This window comes from Amia ocellicauda, chromosome 5 (assembly GCF_036373705.1).
Source record: "Amia ocellicauda isolate fAmiCal2 chromosome 5, fAmiCal2.hap1, whole genome shotgun sequence".
NCBI lineage: Eukaryota > Metazoa > Chordata > Actinopteri > Amiiformes > Amiidae > Amia > Amia ocellicauda.
In genome coordinates, this window is record NC_089854.1 from 17,651,770 (window position 1) to 17,676,679 (window position 24,910).

Below are 24,910 nucleotides of genomic sequence, written 5' to 3' on the forward strand. Positions count from 1 at the left end.
AGCGTTGGATATGGATGCATATCTATCTAAATCTATCTATCATATTTATCTAAAGAAATAAATACACACCAATTGAGTGCTGCACATTTTGATATTCTCTAAGACACATTTTTTCAACAATTAAAATCACATGCTACAAAATGCAATGCAACTCCACAGAGACTCGCTTTCGGATCCATTTAGAATTATGGATACATTACATTGAACATTGAACCTGGATCCCATTATCCTCCAGCAGTGCACATAGTCGTTGGATGAACTCACACATTTCCCGGGTTTGTCATTTCGACGCTGCCTCGTATGGCGAAACCGCGTGGTGTCGATGTACACATCAATGAAACTGGTTTCGCTGGTATTTCCCCCGAAACAAACAGACAGAAACTGGTTTGAATGGGAGAAGAACACTGCAATGACATCTTCATATTGTATGTGTGGTTTAGTGTTGGCAGAAGAGGCGGGAGGGCGGGACTGGGACAAATGTGCCTGCAGAAAGCCAGTTTAATGAAGCCCTCGCCCTGCTGCGGCTGAATCCCCGAGTCGCGTCTCTCTGTGCAACCAGCCCGGTGCCGGCGAAGTGGGAAAGGAGGACGACCACCCCGTCCCTCTGCCTCACCCCCCTGCTCCGCCTGCCTGGACCCAACCGTCAGCACGGAGAAGTATGGCGGTACTGTTTACATGATTCATAGTTATAGTTATGCACACCAGCTTTCACCCTCTAGATTTGCAGTGTTTACACGGTTTTGAGTTACAACTGCTTTGCCTACATAGAAGCCACCGGCCAACACGAATTGTGTTGCTACTTTTCTGTACTCTTTCAACAGTTAGAAGTGGATTCAGAGAGTAGGGGGGGTCGAGTTTGTGGTCTGCAATGCTCAAGATGGCGTTGCACAACGTGATCTGTGTCTGATTGCCAACCCGGTCTCATGTGTGAGAGCATGCTGTTGCAGCGGTACTCGTGTGAAGCTCAGACTGCTTTGCTAGCCGCGCAGCTGGTCTGCAGGCGCAGGCTGAGCGCAGGCACGGATGCTGCGCGGCTGGACCGGGTCTGAAGAGCCCCGCGCTGTGTGCCGTATTACAGATAAACCCGAGAGTTTTCTTCTTTAAAGGCGCATTTTCACTTATTCAAACATAACATATTTATCAATGCACAACGTGAACACGTAACTTGAATCGGTTGTTGCCTGTGAGAGACGCTGCGCTCTTCACTAGCGGCACACTGAAGCACACGACATAGTTTCAATGATGTGGATAGTCTCATCATCCAAATATACGGACTGAAGCTATTACATGCGCTTCCTTTTGTTTTGATATATTTTATTTACGTAGTGCGTTTATTTTACTTTGATTAAATATTTCAGTTACGGTTCAGGACGGCAGATGCATGTGACTTGAACGGGGAGCAGGTAACTAATGTCAACATTAATACTCGACCGATGTTGCACATGCTGACGACGTGCCCTGATGCTTTTCTTCATAGCAGCAGTGCAGAAGCAAACGTTTGGCAAATGTTTCCAATGATACGCTGATACTATTCGTTTCTGGAGTGAGCAATGTGTTGTAGATTGTTGCTGTTGACAAGTGCACGACTAAGCCTTATACGCAGTAACATTTCCATACATTATTCAATGAATTAATTCCATTTGATCTATTTTTAATTTAAAATCTAATTATATATACATACACACACATAACAAATCAAAATATATTACAGTTTAACATTCTCTTAACCTTGGGGGGACATGTCCCTGCCTAAACCTACACCTATGTTTATATCTGTTTGTGGTTGTTTCCTAACAGTACTTGCCAGGTTTTAAGTTAAATTGTTGACAGCCAACAGGTAGAATATATGAAAAATGCTCTAGAAACCTGAATTGCAATTGGAATTCAAAGAATTACCACCAAAAAAGAGAGAAACCTTAAGTCAGTGATTTTTTTAAGGAATATTATTTAATTCAGTTTCACCTTTACAGCTGGAAATATAGTACTGCAGATTACATATTGAATTGGGGAAAAAGTCACACCACAACCACCAGGTCATGGTGGCATTTACATCCAGTGGTCAGAAACAAACCCAGGATGGTACTTTCTAGTTCTGTTCTGTAATTGGACTCCAGTGCTTCTAGAGTTTCAAGGCATTGAAAAAAAAATACTTCAGTTAAGGGAAAACCTGCTCCATTTAAAAGTTAAGTTATTCAGTACTTGACCTCTGAACTGTGTTTTCTTTTGTGGTTTTGAAGTTCATCCCTGTTTTGTTCGGTGTCTCTGTCTCTCATAGGTGGTAGATGTTCCATGTTGAGTTCTGGTACAGTCACCATGGGGATGAGCGCCCACAGCCAGCACGTGCTGCGGCAGCTGGCAGCCCAGCTGGAGTTCGGTTTCCTGTGTGACGTCATCGTGAGCATCGGGGACGTCCACTTTCGAGCACACCGGGCTGTGTTGGCGGCCTGTAGTACCTACTTCCACAAACTATTTGTCAGCCAGCCCGCGATGGCCAGCCGTGCCCACACCAGCTACACTCTGAGCCCTGAGCTGGTGCGGCCGGAGCACTTCGACTTAATCCTGCAGATGATGTACCACGGGCTGCCGGAGCCTCCACCCCCTGCCAATGACTCAGCCGGCCTGCGTACCTCCATGGCCTTTCTGGAGTTCTACACCCTCCCTCCGCTGCAGGGCGAAGGGTCGGCCCAGACTGGCAAGAGCTGTCTGCAGTATGGTGTGGAGGTCTGTGAGCAACCTCAGGAGGAGGAGGGGGAGGGAGGAGAGAGGGAGGCAGGGGTTGGCCTGTTGGGAGGTCAGAGCTCCAACTGCTTTCTGTACTCCCCTGATGGAGTGGTTGAGGCCAATGTCCGCAGCCGCATGACTGAGCAGGCCCTGCAGGGGGAGGTGGACAGGGAGCAGGGAAAGGACTCTTCCTTCTCCTCCTCCTCCTCCTCCTCCTCCTCCTCCTCCTCCACATCTTCCTCCTCCTCTTCCTCCTCCTCATCCCTGCCCTCTTCCCCACTCTCTGCCTCTCCCAGCCCTCAGCCAAACTCCTGGGCTCAGCGCCTGAAGCCCACCTCTTCCTCTGGCCCAGTGAAGAGTGAGCCCCCGGACAGCCCCAGCTTTCTAGAGCTCCATGGCATCAAGGTGGTGCAGGTGGTCCCAGTAGCCCACCAGCAGACCAGCACCACCAGCACAGGTACTGATTCCTCCCCCACACCCACCCCCGCTATCTGTCACTGCCTAGTCTGTAGATAACACAGACAGGGTCATATACATAAAACCTTAACATCATATTAAGTTGATTACCCATTTGTTTTTTCTGTTTTAAACCTGGAAAACCAAAACCAAACTCTTATTTTGGCACTCTAACCAATGTGTGTGACATAACACTGCCACTTCTCAGTTTGTTTCCTCTCATTAGAACTGTTAACTCTATGGGACTACAAAGAATATGGCCCAGAGTCCTGTTTCATTAAACTGAGAAACTGTCCATCAAATCAGCTGGCATGTAGAGAAAGAAATATCAATGTAAAATGGTAACAATTGCATACCCAAAATGAGGAGAACTTTAAATTGGAGCCTAACACTAGTACACTCTGCCCCCCAGCCTTCCATTGTGATGACAATTTCTTTTTTTAATTTTTAAATATGAATGATTCCTTGTCTGCCTGCCCTTTCTTTTAGTGGAAGAAGGAGAAGTCACTGGCCCAATAGTGTCTATACAAAATGGTATGTGGCAATTTTTCCATGATTCACACGATATAGCATGTATGGGGGTACTGAAGGGGGCACTTGTAGAGTCGCATGGATATAGGGCAGGGAATATCTGTGCACGTGCCTGGTGGCAGTTGATGTTGTGGGCTGGTTTAGTGGTTGGCCCTGAAAACCTGTCTTACTGATGCAGCAAGTTATACAAAAAGTTGACTCCTCTCACTCCCATTCATTCTCTTGCTGTCTCTCTCTCTTTCATTCCCACTGTCTGCAGGGTTCCTCCAGACCCAGCCCATGTTGATCAAGCCAGATCCTCATGGGTCTTCCAGTCCGATACTTGGGCAGAAAGCTGGTGTTGGAGGAGGAGGGGGGAGGGCAGGCAGTGGGGGTGAGCCCCTGCAGCCGCCTACTGCCAAGTGTATGCAGTGGGCCTGGATGGGGAAGAGTGTCCTCCTGAGCACACAGCCTGGGTCCAGCCCCCCTGCCTCCCTCCCCCACAAACCAAGGTCATCGGCCTCCCAGAAGCCCAAGCCCATCCTGCTGACATTGAACAAGAAGCCGGACACCCCCGCGCCACCACCCTTCTTTCCCTGCACACGCTGTGAGCTCAGCTTCGACACCTCGTGTGCTCTGGAGGAACACCTGGTGGGCTGTGGGCGGAAGCGGCCCGTCCGGCATCGCAAGGTCCCTCAGTGGCTGCAGCGGAGCCCCTCACACCTGCCCCCAGCGTCCCCTTCCCCTGCCCCAGTCTCACCCAGCTCGGTGGAGGTGGAACTGGAGGATCCTTCGGTTGTGGTCAGCTGGCCGCCCGTTGGGCACCAGTGCTGCAAGACCTGTGGCAAGTTCTTCAAGAGGGCCAAGATGCTGCAACTGCACCGCCCACGCTGCCCTGGTGCCGTCCCCCTTTCCCGGGCCCGCTCCGAAGCCCGCAACCATGTGTGCAACGTCTGCGGCAAGGCCTTCCTACAGCGTGGGCACCTGATGGAGCATGAGGCCACGCACAGCCACATCAAGCGTTTCTCTTGCCAGTCCTGCGACAAGCAGTTTGTGCGCCGACGGGAGCTCAAGGTCCACGAAGCCCGGCATGTGGGCCAGGCCACCTACCACTGCCAGTTCTGCGGTCACGCCAGCTACCGCAAAAACGGCCACTACCACCATCTCACCACACACATCACCAAACCCAAAGTCATCTGCCAGGGTTGCTTTCATATCTGCGAGAACCCAGCCCAGCTTAAGGAGCATGAGATGGAACACCGGCACATGTGCGAGCACTGCGGCGCTAAGTTCCGCCTCAAGAAGGAGCTGGCCAGGCACTTTGCCAGCTGTGAGAGCATCACAGAGGGCTATGACGCCTGAGGGGCTGAAGAGGGATGGGGACTTTGGGAGGCAGGGTCTGTGTCTGTCTCTGAGGGAAGTTGGGATTGTGTCTTGTAGGGGGAATTTTGTTTGGAGTCCAGTAGAAATGGAACACTTACATTTTCCGTTGTAGTTTTATGTGGACATCGGTATCTGTCTCTTTGAGGGGCAAGGACTTTTAGGATGTGTTCTCTCACATCTCACAGGTTTGCTTTAAATTACTTTTTTTTAGGACTGAGTCATAGAACTGTCTGCGGATAAATAATAATTTGGGATAATTCACCATGGCTGTGGTGAGAATATGTAAATAAGGGACAACAAGTGTTGTCCACATTTAGACCGAAAGAGACTAGTCTGCTCCATATTGAGATGCAAGCGAAAGGCATTAAAAGTATTGAAATTCAGTATTTACAGTGATGTGAAATGAAAAGAGGGAGATTCCAAATTTTTATTTTTTATCTTTCTGAAACACTTTGTTAAAATGATCATAACCATCACTTTTTCCAAGCTAATGAATACTGTCCCCTCTGTTTTATTTTTTCCCCCCTCAGTTATGTGGTCACTAAGTGAAAATTGCTAAAGCAAAACTGTGAGGTTCAGGCAGAGAAACAACATCAGCATGCTAAGCTGGTATGTGGGGCCTGAAGCTCCGGCCTGGTCTGTCACTACTGTAAACCAGAGAGACCGCTCCTGCATTAGAGCTCTGTATAGTTTCCCCAAAGGCAACAAACTGCTTCTGACTCTGGCTTTAGTTCCCATGGACATACTGATTCATATTGAATGGATAGATTGTGTCTGGCCCAATCCACACTTGTTCATATTGAACCCTGCTAGTGAAACTGGGCTGGCACACATTTCACAGAGTGAACCAACAACCAATGCAGTGGTATTCACCTTTCCTGTAAAGCTGGGTTACTACATGGCAAGGGGGTGGCCTCCACTGCTCTAGGGAAAGGATGCTCAGACTGGCTCTCTGGCAGTCTCAAGTGAGCTAACATCCGAAGCTTGAGCTTTGACCCTCACAGCACAACATAGTAATGCTGACATTGACTGAAGGATGAAGCTTGTGATTCCAAAAAATCTGCACTTATTTGTTATATGTACAATTATTATTAAACTGTTAAACTGTGTACTTTTGTTTCTCCTAAGAATTTTTTTTTTGGTGCTGTGAATAAAATCACTTCCAATATTTTGTTGTTTTAATGTATTTTTTTCCCTCCCAGTTTAACTATAATAATTTCAACTCAGTTACATCACACTGTTTAATTCTGATGTATTATTAACTACAAGTGAAGATGTTCTATATCTCACTGGATGTTCAGTCTAAAATGACAAACACTTTACAAATATCTGACCTAAGGGGTACTATAGCAGGTATTCAGTTATTTGAAATTCAGCTATGTTTTTTGAAGTTTTAAATCTATTATATCTGCATTTGTCCAGCTTGAGAAAACCTACAAGCCTGGAGAGAGCTGTTTTAAATACACCATCCCATCTACAATTTAGATTTCATGGTTTATTTATCCTTCCGAAATCGGGAAAGCTGACTGGATGCAAGTGAGAATCATTTTATCCTCAGTGTAGTTATTTTTATTCTCAAAAAATGTATGTGATTTATTTCCTAAACATACAAATATTACGTTAACAGAGATATGGCAGTTAGTCAGCCTAACATAATGTTCACAATCTTTAGGCTGAATTGTGATACTACATTGCAATGGTGAAAAGGCAGACCTTATACACTACTGAGTTACATCAGGAGGTTGCCAGCCTAAATAAAACATGCCATTGTTGAAATTTTAAATTTGGCTCCTGCCACAGAATTATCAAATAGACACACGAGGACAAATTAAAATGTTACATAAATATTTCCTACCAGAATTGAAGTATTCATTTTCACATGCATCAGTATACAATGAAGCTGGTCAATTAATCATTTTTGACATAGTAACCCACTAGTGCTGTGAAGTGTAAGAAATGCTGGAATGGCTCCACCAGCCTTGTTGCATATTTATGTATGTATGTATTGTCAGACGGCCTTATTCAGAGCGACTTACAGGATTCAAGAGCAAAACAAAAAATGCTAAAATACAGTACAAAATTACAAATCAAGCATAATACAATTTACAGTTTCAAAATTACAGAAGTGCATAGGCTAAAAGCATAGTGCATAATGCATAATGCATAATGCTAAAAGATAAGGATACCTCACAATAAAAGACCACATTAACAGCGCACAATAACACAAAGCAGGCCATCTACACACGTGTTCATACCCAGCGCTTTCACGCAATCTAACGGACTGCAAGTGTGGCGTTTTGTTTTAATGTGTCGGCCCCTTTAAGGGAACAGTAGCCGTCATCGCCGTGGAGAGGTAGCCGGAAGGCGAGAGCGGTGTGTCGTGCGGGCTGCGCGGTGCTCTCTGCACATAGTGGGGGAGGCAGCGTCGTGTTGTGAGATCGGCGAGGGGGGCTAACATGGAAGAAAAGGAACTCATTTGTGGACAGCCCGTGTGGTAACCGCTGAACACAGATTTACAGGGACTGTCGTGACTTTGCTGGCTGTATGAACACTGGAGACCTGCAACGCAACGCGGCGCAGCGCAGTCCGGCTCCGCTCTGCCCGCCAGGTTTTGCGTTAGTGCTGCTCTGACACAAGATGTTGGACAAGTCGCGATTGAACGGGATACATTAGCGGACATGGATAGCGCCTCGAAACAATCATCACATTGACAGCGTGCATTTATTCTGAACCAATTACAGTGGGAGTTGACTGCACGGGGGATCGTGTTGATATCAGACTGAAATGCAGGGAATGTATTTAAAATAAAATAGCGGCTACTAAAGTAGTAGAAGGACGTCCGGTTGCCGAAGTAAATTACCGCTACATTAAACAATGCTGTGCATGGAAGCAGAGATTGTACACTGCTACAAGGAAAACTTGATGGAAACTTTTCATATAACCGTGCACACATAGTTGTGCACCTTTGTCGAAGTTACTTCTGAACGAGCGCATTCTATACATTCTATAGAAAATGCTATACATTCTATAACAGCAGTGCATTTATATCGAGGGAGGAAGAGCGAGCCGGTCGCGTCAGCGTGTGATCGCGCCTGGGAATTACGTGGCGTCACGTATTGGAGAGAGAGACCGTTACAGCGGATCAGTGAGGAGCATGGCTAACTAGCGGTGCTGTACACGCAACTTTTAAAAAGTGCACATTTAATACGCCTATAAATCACCAAGTCATTTGTTCACATTTAAAACGTGCCATTATTTATTATTTTGCTGATGTTTAAATAATGAAACATTTAGAAATGTAAGCGATCTGTGCAAGAAAGCCAGTACTCGCAGGTATACGGGAAGATCTACGCAGGGACGGGGTTTCCAGCTGCTTGTCGAGTGAAGAGCTGCGTTTTGTCCGCTTGGTCTCCGGACTCCGTGCGAAGATGTCGAAGAGCAGTCGGAGGTACAAGCCCGCCCCGGCCGGTAACGGCAGCGCCGCGGTGAGGGTGCCCCGGGCCCGGGTGCTGCTGTGCTGTCTGTGCGGGGTCCTGGCCGTGGCCGGGATCCTGGGGTTGTACCTGTCCGCCGACACCGCCAGCGAAGTGAGGGTCAGGTCTTCACACTGGACCAAAGACAGAGTATGTCAGCGTTTATTTAAATCACAATTCATTATATACGCGGTGTTGGTGTTGGTGTGTGTGGGGGGGTGCTGTGTTCCGCATTGTCGCCTTGTCATTTGGCTTAATTACACGCACAACACGCAGTAGCCTGCTTTGTGTTTATTAATGCATGTTTTGGTGTATTATTAGACCATCGTGCCCGTTAAACTGATTACATTACAGGCGAAAACCGGTTATCACGAAAATAGTTTGATCCCTGTTTTTGTCTTTTTTAATAATAACTGCTGGTAAGTGGCGGCGCAGGCAGCCTGTCAGCTGTTTATTTTAGCCTCCGAATAGCACTGTTCCTGCCTGCCTTGCAAGATCATCACCCCACTGTCAATCTCGCATCCAACAAAGCATTTCCACTGCTGACCACACAGGGGTTTACCCAGATATTGTGAGATGCCTCAGATATACTAAACTTCCTAGTAATATACAGTAGTAGTGGTCACATTTATTAGATATTTGTAAGAAATGTAGTGCATACAAAACAATGTAATGTCGTTCTCAGAGTAGTTAATATTTTTTTGCAAGATAATCTGATATTAAACATTTGTTTACTTAATCACCATTGCATATTTGTTTGAAGCATATTTACAGTCATTAGCTTCTAGGAAAATCTAGTTCAATCAGCAGCTTCAAGGAGAATGAGCTTGATAGGCTACAGAACTCACACAGCCATTGTTCCCTTTATTGAGTGAAGCCAAGCAGAACAAGCCAACATAAAATACCCTTTCACAAAAGACCCTTTAAACATGATGGCTACATGTCCCTTTTCGATTTTTGATTGCATTAAACGTGTGGCAAATAAAAGTCCTATATAATATAGGGCAGCAGTGTGGAGTAGTGGCTAGCACCCTGGACTGAAGCGGAGGGCCATGGATTCAATCAATACATAATTACACAGACCTGCATGTAAGATCTAATTATTCTACTTTCCAATGGCTATTTGAATTTACTTTGATGTTGGTTGATACCATTGTGTGGGGGGTGTTGGGTTTTTGTTTAAAGGGATGACCTGAAACAAAACAAAAAAGTGCTCCTGTCAACCAAAGGAATAAAGACATGGAAAAACACTGTAGAGAGACAACGTTACCTTCACCACCTCCCACCCCTCTCTCCCTCACCAGCTGGCCCACAAACCCCGGAAGCAGTCGTCCAGCCAGGTGCGGGAGCTGGTGTCCCACGTGGACGGGGGCCGGCTGTGGGAGATGCACCTGCAGCCCATCCTAGTGGAGAGACTGCCAGACACAGCGGGCAGCCAGGCTGTGAGGAAGGTGAGGGCCTTTCTTTGCACTGCAATACAGACATTGCAGGAGAAGCTGCACTGTGTCTTGAATGAGGCAGTAGGTATCGCAATAAAAAATATGAACCTAATTGAATTTTCTGGACAGGTGAATCATTTCCTGCTGTCCAGTCAGGAGAGCAGTTTTGTGGTGGTTTGATGCAAACTGATGCAGCAGGCATTGGCAGGGAGATGGCTTCCTGTTAATTAATATCTGTTGGTGTATCTAACTATAATTGAGATTTCATGAGCTTGAGTTCAGACAGTGTGACACTTCATGGGACTGCCCAAGTGTCAACCAAACTAAATTTTCTATTCAGACATTAACAGATAAAAATACAAAAATGTTCAAGCCACTAAAACTTCACTCCTTCGGTCTTAAAACTGTAAACGTTTGATTAGATAAGAGCTACAGCTTTTCCTAGTGCTTTAGACTATTTTATGGGCGACTAGTTTGTTATATGTTTACTTTCTATATTTTAAAATATACAGTGCAGTCATGATCGATCAAAGTAATAGGGTGGTCGGGCCATTCGAAACCTGTATCTGGGTACATCCGGTTACTGTAATATGTAAAGATGGTCATAAAACACATTTAAAATACTAAAATAACCTAAATAACTAATGCTGCGTAATACATAGTTAATGTAAGCTGTATTCATTTATTCGTAACCATCATTTGACATAAATATCCTTTTCAATTGTAGGAAACAAGATCTCTACCAAATTTTCTCCTTCCTTTTTTTAGATCCTTGATGCTTCCCCTTTGCCATAGTTATTATCAAAGGGATAAACACTGCAAGGAGAATCAAAGTCGAAGAAACTTAATGACTGCACTGTATCATTTCAAAAATGTGATCTTACTCTTTGTCTTTATGGACTGGTTTCTATGGCCTTGGATGGAGTCTCACTGTCTGTTCTCTCTCTCTTTCCCAGCATATCACCTCTCAGCTGGGCTCTCTCTCTGCGGGCTGGGTAGTGGAGGTGGACTCGTTCACCTCTCCCACCCCTCGGGGTCCCCTCACTTTCTCTAACGTGCTGGCGGTCCTGGATCCCAGTGCTCCCCGGCGCCTCCTGCTGGCCTGCCACTACGACACGAAGCAGCTCCCAGCATCCCCGACCGGACGCCCATTCCTCGGGGCGAGCGACTCTGCTGTTCCCTGTGCCATGATTTTGGAGTTGGCAACCGCCCTGGACTCGAAGCTCCGAGCACTCGCACTACAGGTAGAACTGGAAGATTAAGCAAAGTGTGTATGGGGGAAAAAATAAAATAAAAAAAATCTATCAATATGTCCAAATGTGTATATGCTCCACAAATATACAGGGTCATTTTAATTTTATTTTCTTAATCAAACCATTTCAGATTTTTTTTAATCCCATTATTTAGGACAAAATGCAAATGCAATTGTGAAATGAGAAACGGCTCCCCCTTTGCAGTTGCAGACTTCCCTGCTTCAAGGGGGACTTTATTCAAATGCTAATGCATAAACAGAACACGATTATGCAATTATGGGATTGCATTATCATGTACCATTTTGCATTAGCATTTGAATAAAGTCCTCTATGTGCTTTCATACTCAATGTGCAATATGTTGTTCCTCTCTTTGAATAATGAAATCCCAATATAAAACCTGCAGATATTTCTTTAGAGACTGAATACATTTCACCTTCAGCAACTATCAACAACGTAGCCTGTGATAAAAGGGATAAACATATTCGGCAAAACATCAAGGTAAACCAGAACTTACTGCCTCTTTAATAAACCCAGGTGCAAATATGCCAGTGCTGTAAAGGGCATGCCACTGAGTAACAGGTTGAAGATTTGTTTGTTCACATACTGAGCCAACCACCTAAATTCCTAATACATCCACAAAGTTTTAAACAGTTTTGGTTTTAGACTGCAGGGGTTCAAAAAATAAGCAACTGAAATGGTTTGATGAAGAAGAAAAATCCCCCTATATGAATTCAAGCTAAAGTTATTGTTTCGATCCATCAATAATCTGATGAAGATCCTTGATAGATCTGGTGCTAGCTATGAGCACCACTTTCCAGCTCACCACCCCCCCAACCCCTGCAAGAACACCAGCTTTCATTGCATTGAGTTTTGGAGACAGCTGCTGACAGACAGAATCAAGGGCACGATTCACCCCTGCACTGAACTGCCTTGAAAATCAGTGCTGTTGTCTTAAAACAAATCCGAGCCAGACAGACCAGGGTCCCCTCAGACTGAATTGTGGGGGAGCTGCTGCTGACTGGCTGATTCCTCTGAGAATTTCAAACTGCTGGAGAAATGATTACATCAGCTGAACCCGCTGGAAATATGAGCACACTATCTGTCACAATGACTTAATGACTTTGTTTTTAAATCCTGCGCATTCAGCTTTTTTTTTTTCTTCAAATTATAATACAAAAATGCAAGTCAAATACAGAGTTGGGGATATTGTAATTGGCATTGCCCCCCCTCTGTGTCCTAGTGCTTACCTTGATTCTCTCCTCCCAGTGAGAAGACGTGCATTGATGGGGGAGGGGTAGTGGTGGTTAGATGGTTAGAAATGTACAGTGCATCCGGAAAGTATTCACAGCGCTTCACTTTTTCCACATTTTGTTATGTTACAGCCTTATTCCAAAATTGATTAAATTCATTATTTTTCTCAAAATTCTACAAACAATACCCCATAATGACAATGTGAAAGAAGTTTGTTTGAAATCTGCAAATTTATTAAAAATAAAAAACAAAAAAATTCACAGCCTTTGCCATGACACTCAAAATTTAGCTCAGGTGCATCCTCTTTCCACTGATCATCCTTGAGATGTTTCTACAACTTGATTGGAGTCCACCTGTGGTAAATTCAGTGGATTGGACATGATTTGGAAAGGCACACACCTGTCTATATAAGGTCCCACAGTTAACAGTGCATGTCAGAGCACAAACCAAGCCATGAAGTCCAAGGTATTGTCTGTAGACCTCCGAGACAGGATTGTATCAAGGCACAGATCTGGGGAAGGGTACAGAAAAATGTCTGCAGCATTGAAGGTCCCAATGAGCACAGTGGCCTCCATCATCTGTAAATGGAAGAAGTTTGGAACCACCAGGACTCTTCCTAGAGCTGGCCGCCCGGCCAAACTGAGCGATTGGGGAGAAGGGCCTTAGTCAGGGAGGTGACCAAGAACCTGATGGTCACTCTGACAGAGCTCCAGCGTGTCTCTGTGGTGAGAGGAGAACTTCCAGAAGAACAACCATTTCTGCAGCACTCCACCAATCAGGCCTGTATGGTAGAGTGGCCAGACGGAAACCATTCCTCAGTAAAAGGCACATGACAGCCCGCCTGGAGTTTGCCAAAAGGCACCTGAAGGACTCTCCGACCATGAGAAACAAAATCCTCTGGTCTGATGAAACAAAGGTTGAACTCGTCTGGAGGAAACCAGGCACTGCTCATCACCTGGCCAATACCATCCCTACAGTGGTGGTGGCAGCATCATGCTGTGGGGATGTTTTTCAGCGGCAGGAACTGGGAGACTAGTCAGGATCGAGGGAAAGATGAATGCAGCAATGTACAGAGAAATCGATGAAAGTTGATGAAAACCTGCTCCAGAGCGCGCTGGACCTCAGACTGGGGCGAAGGTTCATCTTCCAACAGGACAACGACCCTAAGCACACAGCCAAGATAACAGAGGAGTGGCTACAGGACAACTCTGTGAATGTCCTTGAGTGCCCCAGCCAGAGCCCAGACTTGAACCTGAATGAACATCTCTGGAGAGATCTGAAAATGGCTGTGCACCGACGCTCCCCATCCAACCTGATGGAGCTTGAGAAGTCCTGCAAAGAAGAATGGGAGAAACTGTTCAAAAATAGGTGTGCCAAGCTTGTAGCATCATACTCAACAAGACTTGAGGCTGTGATTGGTGCCAAAGGTGCTTCAACAAAGTATTGAGCAAAGGCTGTGAATTCTTATGTACATGTGCTTTTTTTGTTTTTTATTTTTAATACATTTGCAAAGATTTCAAACAAACTTCTTTGACGTTGTCATTATGGGGTATTGTTTGTAGAATTTTGAGGAAAACAATGAATTTAATCAATTTTGGAATAAGGTTGTAACGTAACAAAATGTGGAAAAAGTGAAGCGCTGTGAATACTTTCCGGATGCACTGTATGTAGACTTGTACTTTTTACTATCAAGTAAAGCAGAGAGGGAAGCATGGCGAGAAGTAAGAAGAGAGGAGGAAAATGGAAAAACGAATGGGAAACGAGAGGTTACCTGAAGTGAAAAGCGAACAGGGTCGAGGTTTGTTGTAGAAACAATTGTGGTGATGCCCCACACCCTGACCTCTGACCTGTGACTCCTGTGTAGAAGTCTCCAGTCACTCTGCAGCTGCTGTTCTTCGATGGAGAGGAGGCCTTCCAGGAGTGGACGCCCACGGATTCCCTGTATGGTTCCAGGCACCTGGCAGAGCGCATGGCCAGGACAGCACACCCCCCCGGGTCCCCTGACAGCACCCTGCTTGATGCTATCGTGAGTCTGTCTGCACATCTGGAATACACGCACAATTATACCCACACGCACATCTCGTCTTGATAGATTTCTGGGGCCTTCCCGTTGGCTCTCCCAATATCAGAACTATTCCTAACTTCAGTCAAACAAAACTCCAGGTAGGGTGAAGATGACAATAACATGTTTTGTCCCCACATTAATAGTAAGACATGTCCACATACATACACACCCTTCTTGCAGACTACAGCGGAGATTCCTCAGCTGCACTCCTCCAGGGCAGCCATGCACCAAGCAAAACCACGTCTATTTATAAAGAGAGCCCTTCAAAAATGTCACGGTTCTGAAAATTCGTCATTAGACCCCATCAGGTGCGGCTACAGCTGTTTAAGTGACCTGTGTGTCATTTTCAGGCAGTAATGTGGTTCTCTCTCTCTCAGGACCTGTTTGTCCTGCTGGATCTGATTGGTGACTCCAGTCCTCTGTTCGTCAATCACTTCGACAACACGGCCCGCTGGTTTGACCGCCTCATCGCCGCTGGTGAGCCTCCCCAGCCCCCCTTGCTCTTCCCCTGCCAACCCCCCCTTGCTCTTCCCCAATTCCTGTCCTACACTCAGTGCTTTCAGGAACAAATAGTTAACTAAGGCTCCTGGAGACATACTGCTAGAACCATTTGTGTTCATCAACTACCAAATAGGAATACACAGTGGTAAATCACACTGGGAGGGGGTCATAAGGAATTATTCATTGTTTAACTGTTTATTACTGTGTGTGGGGAACTGGTGGCTGATCCTTATTAAATGGTTGGACTGTAAAGACATCAAGGAATCTGCAAGCATTAAGACTTACAGCTCTGGAAAATTAAGAGACCACTTAACATTGATTTCTGAACTTGGAGTAGTCTCAATTTTTTCCAGAGCTCTAGTGCAGAAATGGAAAGAGCTCCTTGTGAAATATAGAGTGCTAACCTGCTAGAAGGTGATGGGGGAGATGCCAGATGAATAAGGAACTGGACCATAAATGCACAACTCGCCAACCTGTGAGATGTGCAGAGTGAGAGTTGATCAAAACTTATCCAACTGAATAAAGAAGAACAGGTGGCTTCTATCCGGTACCCAGCCAGTATGCACTGTTCAGTAGTTTAACAATTCCAGTTAAGGTGTGACATGATTGATTTGGATTTGTGCAAGTTTTGGTTTTACCTGCTTGGCCAAAGGAACGGAAGCCTGGCAGCAGGGGCCAGACAGTCGCCCCCTCCTTCCCACACCCCCCCGCCTCAACTAAGGGAATTGAGCCAAGGAGCTGCTGCAGAGGCGGTGACTGGAGAGGAGGCAGGATCTCGGCCAACAAATGCTAGGGGTGTGCATTTATGATGTGTTAAGTGGAAGCAAATATGTGGGATGGGGATGGTCTACACCTGTACTTTCATGATCAGTTTCATTAGGTTCATACGAAATTCTGTTAGTTGCAGAAGACGTGGGTTCAAGGCGTCTTAGTGGCCTTCAGGATTCCTCAATGTAAATTTGCCCAAAACAAATGTTCTGCACTTCATGCAATATCTCTCCTCTGGTGTGATCTGGAAGCTGGTGAGTGTTCACACGGTCACTCACTATCTCTTCCTCTCACCTGTGTGTGCTGCTGTCTCTCTATGCTGTCTCCCAGAGAAGCGGCTGCACAAGCTGGGCCTGCTGTCGTCCCATCCCTCTGAGCAGAGCTACTTCAGGAAGGACGTCTACCTGGGCCCAGTGGAGGACGATCACATGCCCTTTCTGAAGAAGGGTGAGTTCTGGAACCTACTATCCCCAGACCACACCCACCCTGCCCCCCCTCTGTCCCTGTGTTACAAAACCTACATCGGATACCCCACCCTCCCCTGCTTCAGCCCCTTCTGCTACACCACCCATCAACTGGTCCCAGGCCCAACAACCATTCCTCCTACCCCCTCCCATCAACCCCAACAACACTGTCCTCTCTGTGCCAACTCTACAGACCCCATCTGAGCCCTGCCTGCTCTCATTCTCTCTCGCCAATAGGTGTTCCCGTGCTCCACATGATTGCCACTCCCTTCCCCTCATTCTGGCACACCCTGGAGGACACGGAGGACAGAATGCACCGACCCACTGTTGACAACCTCACCAAGATCCTGGCCGTGTTCCTGGCAGAGTACCTGGGGCTGTGACCCTGCACCTTACCTTTCTCCTGCCTGCAACCCCCTTGCCCTTTGTGAATGTTTACAGTATTATAACCTGGATAAAGCACAGAGAAAAGCGAAGCAAAGCCCAGACATAGAGCTTAGACGTAGAGCTCTTTGGTAGCAATTCAAGTAAAGTACGGGAACATGAAAATAATAAATAAATACAAATCTTTTCAGAAGGGCCCTGCACCCCCAGGACCCTCATCCTGCTGTGCTTACAAACTGCCTGCAGGTCTCCCCAACCCCACACCCACTCTCTCTGACGATTCAACCTCAAGAATCAAACCACAAAAGAACACTACGAATCCTTTAAGCACCCTAATCCAAAACGGAAACAAATCCGTAAAGTGAATCATAAGCTGTCATTACAGGGCTGGAAATCCTACAGTTGGAGGATGTTCAATACGCTTCATCAACGTGCATTATATACTGGGTTGGCATGCGGCAGTGAACTGGGTGCTCTCCTGCTTCTGAATACTTTTCTTCTTGATGTCTTGTCAAGCCAGGGCTGGAGGACTCGTTTTCGAACAGCTGGGCAGTCCCATTCCCCCCACAAGGGAAGCGATATGTGATGTGAAACAGTCTGTTTGCTGTCAGTTTTGGTTCTCTTTTCTCTTTCCACACTGTGGAAAACTGCAATTTGCTGCAGTACTCTCCTGATTTGTGGATCAGGTGGAAACTCTTCAATGAAGTTGAGGAATGGCTTAATTAAAACAAAAGAGGTTAGCTTAGATTGAAACTAGTTAAAATACATAAAGAGTTTAAAATTGCAAATGCCATATCTTGCTATACTTTCCTGTATGGGTTAAGAGACTTAATTGGTGTTGATCGGTTTATGGGTTTTCTTTTTTTCAGCTGCATCCTATTAGTCTTGCTCCTACTGTGAAAATTCTGTGTACAGTTTTCAACCCAGCTGCAGCCTGAGATGGACATGCTGTGCAAAGTGGCTCCTAAATCAGAAACCCTGACTGTTGTAATAAGCAAGCCCTGACCCATAGAATTGCTTAAGCCCCATTACTTAGCAAGTGCTGGTGGTCCAACAATTCAGCTTTCACCTTTGTGGCCCCACCTTTCGCCCACCTCTGACTAATTAATTTTTGTAAAAGGTAAAATGTCCTTCTCCACTGTAATGAAACCGTGCCCCTCCAGCACACCTGTAATGTTTGCTTGCAGTCATTAATTCTGTAGGTATATTACTTGCAAAACAAGAGTTTTAGTCTTAGGAATCAGAGCGGAATGTATAAATGTGTTGCGGCCGAGTGCGACTTTGTGATTAAGGTTCTACAAAACTTCTGGAATTTAACTTCCTGACTAACCTAGTTCTCAGTCTGAAATCTCATGATGTCTGTCCAGTCACTGCAGTGAACCTGATTCTGTGTGCTAAACCTAGGCACTGTCTAACTAGTCTACTAGTTATAGAATATAATTAGATAAGGAGAGAAAATTATGGTCCATTTACAGCTGAGTCAGTTAAAAGTAAATGTGAAGGACAGTGGACCAATATTAAAAACTCTTTACTCATCATGAATTATGCTAAAAGCAGCATGCTATTTTGACCAAGCACACTTGCTTAGCAATCACAGACCTCCAACACCTAGGATGAATGAATTGATTAGCTGGCAGAATGTAATATCATCCCCTCTATCCACACAGGCCACCGTACTGCAGCAAAACTGGGGACAAGAAAGAGAAATCCCCTTTTGAGGAATCCTGCTGTGGTTATTTTTCCAATCCAAATAAAAATTAATTGTGGAAACCAGTTTTCTTTTTTTTTTTTTCTTGATTCTTATTGGTGTTCATAATGCACATCAGAGGGGGCACCCACTGGATTTTTGTTGCTGGTGAAAATTGTAGGCCACAAGTGTTTATGCAGCCCAGGGGTTACATTTTATTTGGCTCAGTGACATTTTTGCAACAAGCTGTATATTTATCACTTGATACAAGTATTACAAACCTGTGATGGGGTGCAGAAGGAGGTGCCACCACTGTTACACGCACAGTCTTTGCAGTGAGAAAAGTCTTTGTTGAAGGATTGAGTTGGGAATTGAGGGGGTCTTCCTGACCACAGTGCATCTTTGGCCAAGTTTGTGGGAAGATGGTTTCTCATGCCTTAGTACCTGCCAGTCTGTGTTCCTGGCTTAGGGCGAGCTGTGAAGTCAGTTTCTGCTTTCCCTACTGGGACACTGACTCCGTTCTGGGTAGATCAGCACAGCAGAGTGGTAATCCAAATCAGTGTTCTGGAAGTCTTCAGACGAATGAGATCACTGTTGTTTCTAGACCCAGAGGATTCAGTCCTGGCCCCTCAGTGTGAGAAATGCAGCAGAAGCTTGTTTTTAAACATGTTTTTATATTGGGTTTTTAATATTCATTTTTAGACAGTGACACTTGAAATAGGAGCATTAAATGCTTAAATCCCACCTAATTTCCAAGATGTGCTGTTATTTAGCCCCCCATCCACATTTTTGTGGTTATTAAAGTTTGCAAGATGTTCATTTTAAGAGACCAAGATGATTGCATAGTGGAAAGGAGATTGATAACATGAAAATTCAATTATTAATACAATTTCCCTATGAAGCCCTTATTGACCCTTCTGTGTTCTGTCACCCACTATGAACACAACAGCTGCTCCAAACCTTGGTTGCTTTCCCCCAAAAAATAAAATCTGAACCCCGTCATTGATGTCATTTAAAGATGTTCACTCCTGCTGCACAGTCTGACATTAACAACAACAACAATCATCTCAGACTTCCACAATGAGAACGATGATGCCATTTCCCAGTTTAGACTATATGCAGTTGCAGTATGCCATGTAGGATGCAGATTACTCCCCCCACCCCCATCTCTGGTCCCTCACCCCTGTACTCCAATGTCTCTGTCCCAGCTCAAGACCCCCCCAAGTCTCGTAGGTCCGCCCCCAGCATGGCCATGGGGGAAAGGCAGTGGTGGCGGATGGCAGGGGGGGCCAGGCTGGGGTACAGCAGGCGGGGACTCCCAGGGGGGGACTCGTCCTCGTCTGAGCTGGGGTACCCTGGCCCTGGGCCTCTGGGGGGCCTGAAGCGATGCTCGTGCAGCTGGCTGGTGCTCTCCCCCTCTCTGCAACAATAGTAATAGTAATCATAGTAATTATTATTGGATTGTTACATGGATACGTCAGGCTAAATATGGATTGGAGTGAGACAGACATGAAATAGGCAGAGGTCTCAAGTTATAGTATACACTTCTATTACAATAATAATAACAATAATATTCCCCATACTATAAGTCTCCCTTTATGGTCCGCTGTTGGATTTAGTATTAGTATACCACAGAAAAACACAATCTCTGGGTTCTTTTGAATTTATCAGTGAGTCTCTTCCCTCAACTTCAGAGTTATATTCAATATGTACCTTCTACTGTGCAGCAATGCTTTACTAGGCCTCACATTACAAAGCAAAAACTTATTTCACATCAAATCATAATTAAATTAATTACATAAAGATTATTTTCACCATGCAGGTGAAAAGTATATAAATGCCAATTCCCCATAATACCTGGACACAATAGAGAAGTAGAGAAGGCAAAAGGATTTTATAGACTGTCCACAAAATCAAACCTTTTGTGTGAGTGTCTGCTGCTTTTCAATGCAGCAATGTAGTCACATGTTTATTTGGAAAAGTAAAGTTGGATCAATTTGTATTTTGTGTAGAAAAAGACATACATTTAGTATACAAACATTTTAAATCCAACCCATTTGTCTTGGTAATGGAAAGCACAATATGTAAATAGTCTATGTCATTGTATTGCCAGCAGGTGGCAGAGCTGAGTTATAGTCCTGCACTGAGAGCTGTTATCTACTGTGCTATTATTTATTTGTTTGTTTGGTTGATTATTTGTCTATTTATTTATATTCCAAGTTTTGGGAATAAATAAATTAACTCATATCACATATCTGTGCTCAGGTTATGATAGCATTTGACATTGCTACCAAAATGGGAAAAAAAGTTTTACTTTCCTGATGCACATTTCTACTAATATGTCCCCTCTGAAAAATATCTTCCGACGCTTGTAATGAGATTATCGGGTCTGGAGGCAGACTGGTGCTGACCTGTCCTTGCAGTCGTTGGCACGGTCTCTCTGCCGGCGATTCTTGAACCAATTGCTGACCTGTGTGGTGGTCAGCCCTGTGGCCTCAGCCAGCTCACGCTTGTCCCGTGGGGAGGGGTAGGGCTTGTGCAGGTACCACTCCCTCAGCACACCCCGGGATTTCTCCTGGGGGGAAAAACACACAGCAGCCTGTCACTCGCAGACCACACCAGACCAGCACAGAATTATGGCCAAGTGGCAAAAGGGTCAATTTAATTCATAGTAGAAAATGCTTATTTCCATGTGATTTACTTGTTGATTTTAAAAACGTTTGGCACAGGCAAAATCCCACCGGGAAAAATGCCCCCTTGTGTATTTATATAACATTAGCCTTCCTGTGCTGAAGAACACCAGTTTGTGGTCATTATTTACAACATAACCTTCTTCTTATGGACAAAATACCGGTTGCACTCTTAAATAAAGATTTTGAAACGCATGACTTCGACAGGACATGTCAGTAGATCCTGCTGCACAAGTTCAATCCGGTGTCTAATTCTCAGTAACCCTCGGCACTCTCTCTACCCTAGCACCCGTATTGTGCCGTCATGGTGCAGTGCTGACAGAACTGCGCTGATTCAGGTTCGGTGAGCGGGGGAAATGGCTTCCCTTCCCTCTCACCCAGGTACTGCTCTCCTCACCCGCACAGTTAAAGATAACAAATCACTGCTCCCAATGCAGCTCGGTCTCTCTGAAGGAAACATTAAGATTGACGTGCTTTGAACAGTGCCAACTTCCACAATAAATATATTTGCAACATAGACTAAAACCAGAATGATGAGTAGAATTTGCTTTTGTTTCCCTTTCTGTCCATGTGGGTCGCCCTTAGTGCTGCTTTGTTTTACATAGTTTTGCAATACCTTTTTAATCCTGCTGCATTCTAAGAGCAACCCACATGACAACAGGAGAGCTCAGATAGCCACCCAGTCCCTCAAAAAATACAGCAAGTGCACCTGGACAAAAACAATAAGTGCTTATCTATGTAATACTACTGATGTAGTCAAGCCTTCCCAAATTCAATTGTAAAGCACAATTTAAAGTTCAATGTGTTTTTGAGTGTTTTTGAGCCCAGCATGCTCCTCCACAAGAACAGAAAGTCCACACAATATCATACTAAATCACGGACCCAGAGCAACTGCATCTATAACTCAGATGGCATAATTTCTCAGACTGTCACCTGTATATCTTTCACTGTTCTGCACCTTTAACGACAACAAAGCAATACAACGAAAGCAGTGTTGAAAGTGAGGGGGGGTCCCCTCGTTTCCCTTTGCTGACATGTCACACAATGAACTTTAGTGGTTCCGGAAAGCCAGCACAGTAACAGGCGCAATTATAAACCAGTCTGACTGGTCTTGATCTCCGTGTCTACACAGGTCTTTAAACTGGAGGCTGCTGTACAAACAATTGTCGTTTTCATCTTCAGTGCACAGCAGCTTCAATGAAAGTCTGCTCCTGCATGGCTGGACAAGGTGGTTTATAAGGGTTAAACCTTGTCAAGAAAGAATACGGGTTTTTGTTGTCGTTGTGATTAATACATACCAAAAAAAAAAACACATACATTGTGCAACTCCAAACAAACAGGGTGCATATGAAGTTCACACACAGCCCACGATTGGGGAAGTGCAGTGTTTCTCGGTTTATATTGGCTGTGATTAACATAAATATCTATATATAGATTCAACAATAAGTGGCTTATTGTGCAGTGTGGAGATGGGATACAAACATACACCATCATAAGAGCCAGACCTTGTCTATTTGCTTCTAATTCTAACACTTCTGCTCATGGCAGCAGAACATTTTTCAATTGTAGTCAGATCAGAAGAATCTGTGCAAATCCTCAATTAATTGAGGCACACCAAGAACACAGAAGACATTTCATTTAGAACATTTGTTTTTGTTGTTTTCAGTTTTGGTGTGAGCCAGCTGGCGATTTCAAGATACTTGGATCATTTTGCAAATAACTGTACATGATCAGGTTTTGTAGGATCTAAAAACAAGTAGAAGTGTCTTTTTTTTAGGAAGTGATTTAATAGATGAAGTAACAGAGAGCTCAGTTATTCGGACAAGCAGATAAACAGCTACCGCTGGTAACCAGTGCTGGCTATGCCTCAGAGGGTTTCGTTGTAATGATTGAAGCCCAGATCATATCACTTTGAACTCCACCTGCCTACTGCCAATTCCAACCCCCATATTTTATACTGGCGTTCCATTAGGGCCAAAGCGATTTATGATTTGTGCTGGGGTGGCTGTTTTGAGAGCTAATTCCTGTATGAAGACAACAGGAATAAAACCTGAATATCTCACATACTTTATCTGAATTTCTGATGTTAATTCCATGTGTAACAGGCTTAGGCATTATGGTCAAAGACTTGGGTAGGTGGTTAGGAGGTTTATACATGTGCTCAATATCAGAGTTGAGAACAGTTAGCACAGGTACCTTAAAGCAGTAACTTGTCTCCTCCCCGTCCCAGATGGTGCGTGGCAGCGGGAACTTGCGGCGGACGCGGTATTTGCCCACGGCCCCCAGAGGGCGCCCCCGCAGCCTCTCGGCCTCCAGGTAGTGCGCACGCAGCCACAGCTGCTGCAGGTAGCTGTGGTTGCGGGGGGAGAAGGGTTGGCTCTCCAGCAGCTGGTAGAGCTCACGGAAGCTTCCCCGGTGAAATGCCACCACGGCCTTGGCCTTCAGCACGCTCTCGTTCTTGTGCAGGAGGTCGCAGGGTGGCAGGGACCACAGGAAGCGGCCGAGGCGCTCAACGTTGCCCCCTTGCAGCAGTACCTCGCACACACAGGCCACCTGGTCCTGCGAGAAGCCAAACGCCATGCTGGAGAAAGGCTAGTGCTACGGAGATACAGAGACACACACTTGACCAAAAACCCAGGGGGAATGTGTTTTTTCTTATCTTTTTTTATTCCTCTCTTCGTTCTGGTTTTGATATTTTGGTGTTTAAAGTTCCATCAACAGGGAAAAAAACAAAGGCGTATCTCTAATATTTCTAATAACAATTGGAGGAGTAATCTGAAGTGCTAGTGTCTGTAATTGCAAAACAAACTCCGGTTCAAAGTCTTCAAATCTCTGTCACAAATCAAAGAACATAAAGCATGCAGGTCAAATAAGAAAAAATGAACAGGTATCCATCCCCCAAAACTGAGCTACAATATAAGCTTGTAGCAGAGGAGTAGAAGAGGAAAGATCTGTTCAACTCATTTCAAAAGTGAAAATTCAAAAAAGTGAAAAGGGTCAAAAAGTCTAAACAAGATCTTGTATAGTGCTCCTGGTGAACAAGTTATCTGGACAGTACAATAGCCCAACAAGTACCAGTATTTTGATTCCTGCTATAAATGGAAAATGAAAAAACTCCTTCTTTTGGCTTAACACAGCAGACCCATTGACAAACCAGATTACACTTTTTACTTTATATTTCCAGCCAAAATTTGTCTTCTCTATTAAAAAAAAATCAAACCTGACTTATTTTCCCCTTTTGGTCGCAAAATATGATTCAGAGTGTATTATTTTGTATATAGGATCTTCCACAGCCGCAGTCTGTATCCTCTTGGTCTGGGTATTGCAGGTGCTAGTACCCAGAAGTTGTTCAAACACTCTTGACTGGTCTGGGACCCTTCAATAACAACACAGCAGCATTAAATGATCCAGAACCACAGAGAGACAAGGGAGGGGAGATACGGCTCTTAAAAGAAAAATAACTGTTGATTTGAGTCCAGTCTCCAATCTGTTTTCCAAGTGAAAACTGAGATTTATTAAAATTAAATTAAAAACATGTAAAAAAGGTTCCCAGCTGCAGAAGTGTGTTCCAAATTTGACAATGTGATCGCAATTTCCCAGCACCTGTTTCTTCGATGAGTCTCCCTCCCGGAGCTGCCGACAGCTGGTCCCTTCTGTGAGCCCAGTGCAGCCCACAGGGTCTCGCTTTCACCCAACGCAGCGTGGGTAGGCCCAGCCCTGGCAGCTGATTGGCTGGCTGCAGAGCTATTAGGAAATCCCACAGATCTCTCCACTCAGCACCCGCAGTCAGGGGGGGAACAGGTAACCTGAGCCCGTAGGGGTTAAAATAACAACAAGCAAACTCATGAAAATGAGAGCACTGAA

General features: G+C 45.0%; 3 protein-coding genes across 4 annotated transcripts; 2 read left to right on the forward strand and 1 right to left on the reverse strand.

Moving 5' to 3' along the window:
* The first annotated feature begins 102 nt into the window (after positions 1–102).
* Positions 103–6,214, forward strand: LOC136749615 (zinc finger and BTB domain-containing protein 1). 2 transcript variants are annotated; one of them, XM_066704074.1, is made up of 4 exons: positions 103–656; positions 2,276–3,178; positions 3,667–3,711; positions 3,968–6,214. In XM_066704074.1, exons 2-4 carry the CDS (start codon positions 2,290–2,292, stop codon positions 5,047–5,049), a joined length of 2,016 nt encoding a protein of 671 aa, XP_066560171.1. In that variant the 5' UTR covers positions 103–656; positions 2,276–2,289; the 3' UTR covers positions 5,050–6,214. The 2 variants fall into 2 exon arrangements, with proteins under 2 accessions (XP_066560171.1, XP_066560172.1); XM_066704075.1 differs by lacking the exon at positions 103–656 and having other exon boundaries at positions 2,204–3,178.
* A 1,214-nt stretch (positions 6,215–7,428) lies between these two features.
* On the forward strand, positions 7,429–18,442 carry qpctla (glutaminyl-peptide cyclotransferase-like a). The gene is made up of 7 exons (XM_066704076.1): positions 7,429–8,693; positions 9,848–9,994; positions 10,939–11,226; positions 14,352–14,513; positions 14,930–15,029; positions 16,152–16,268; positions 16,523–18,442. The coding sequence occupies exons 1-7, from the start codon at positions 8,499–8,501 to the stop codon at positions 16,666–16,668; spliced, it is 1,155 nt and encodes a 384-aa protein (XP_066560173.1). The 5' UTR covers positions 7,429–8,498; the 3' UTR covers positions 16,669–18,442.
* A 141-nt stretch (positions 18,443–18,583) lies between these two features.
* Positions 18,584–24,698, reverse strand: LOC136749617 (homeobox protein six1). Its single transcript, XM_066704077.1, has 3 exons — positions 23,243–24,698; positions 20,768–20,931; positions 18,584–19,776 (listed from the first exon to the last, which is right to left on the reverse strand). The coding sequence occupies exons 1-3, from the start codon at positions 23,624–23,626 to the stop codon at positions 19,566–19,568; spliced, it is 759 nt and encodes a 252-aa protein (XP_066560174.1). The 5' UTR covers positions 23,627–24,698; the 3' UTR covers positions 18,584–19,565.
* Positions 24,699–24,910: the final 212 nt, after the last annotated feature.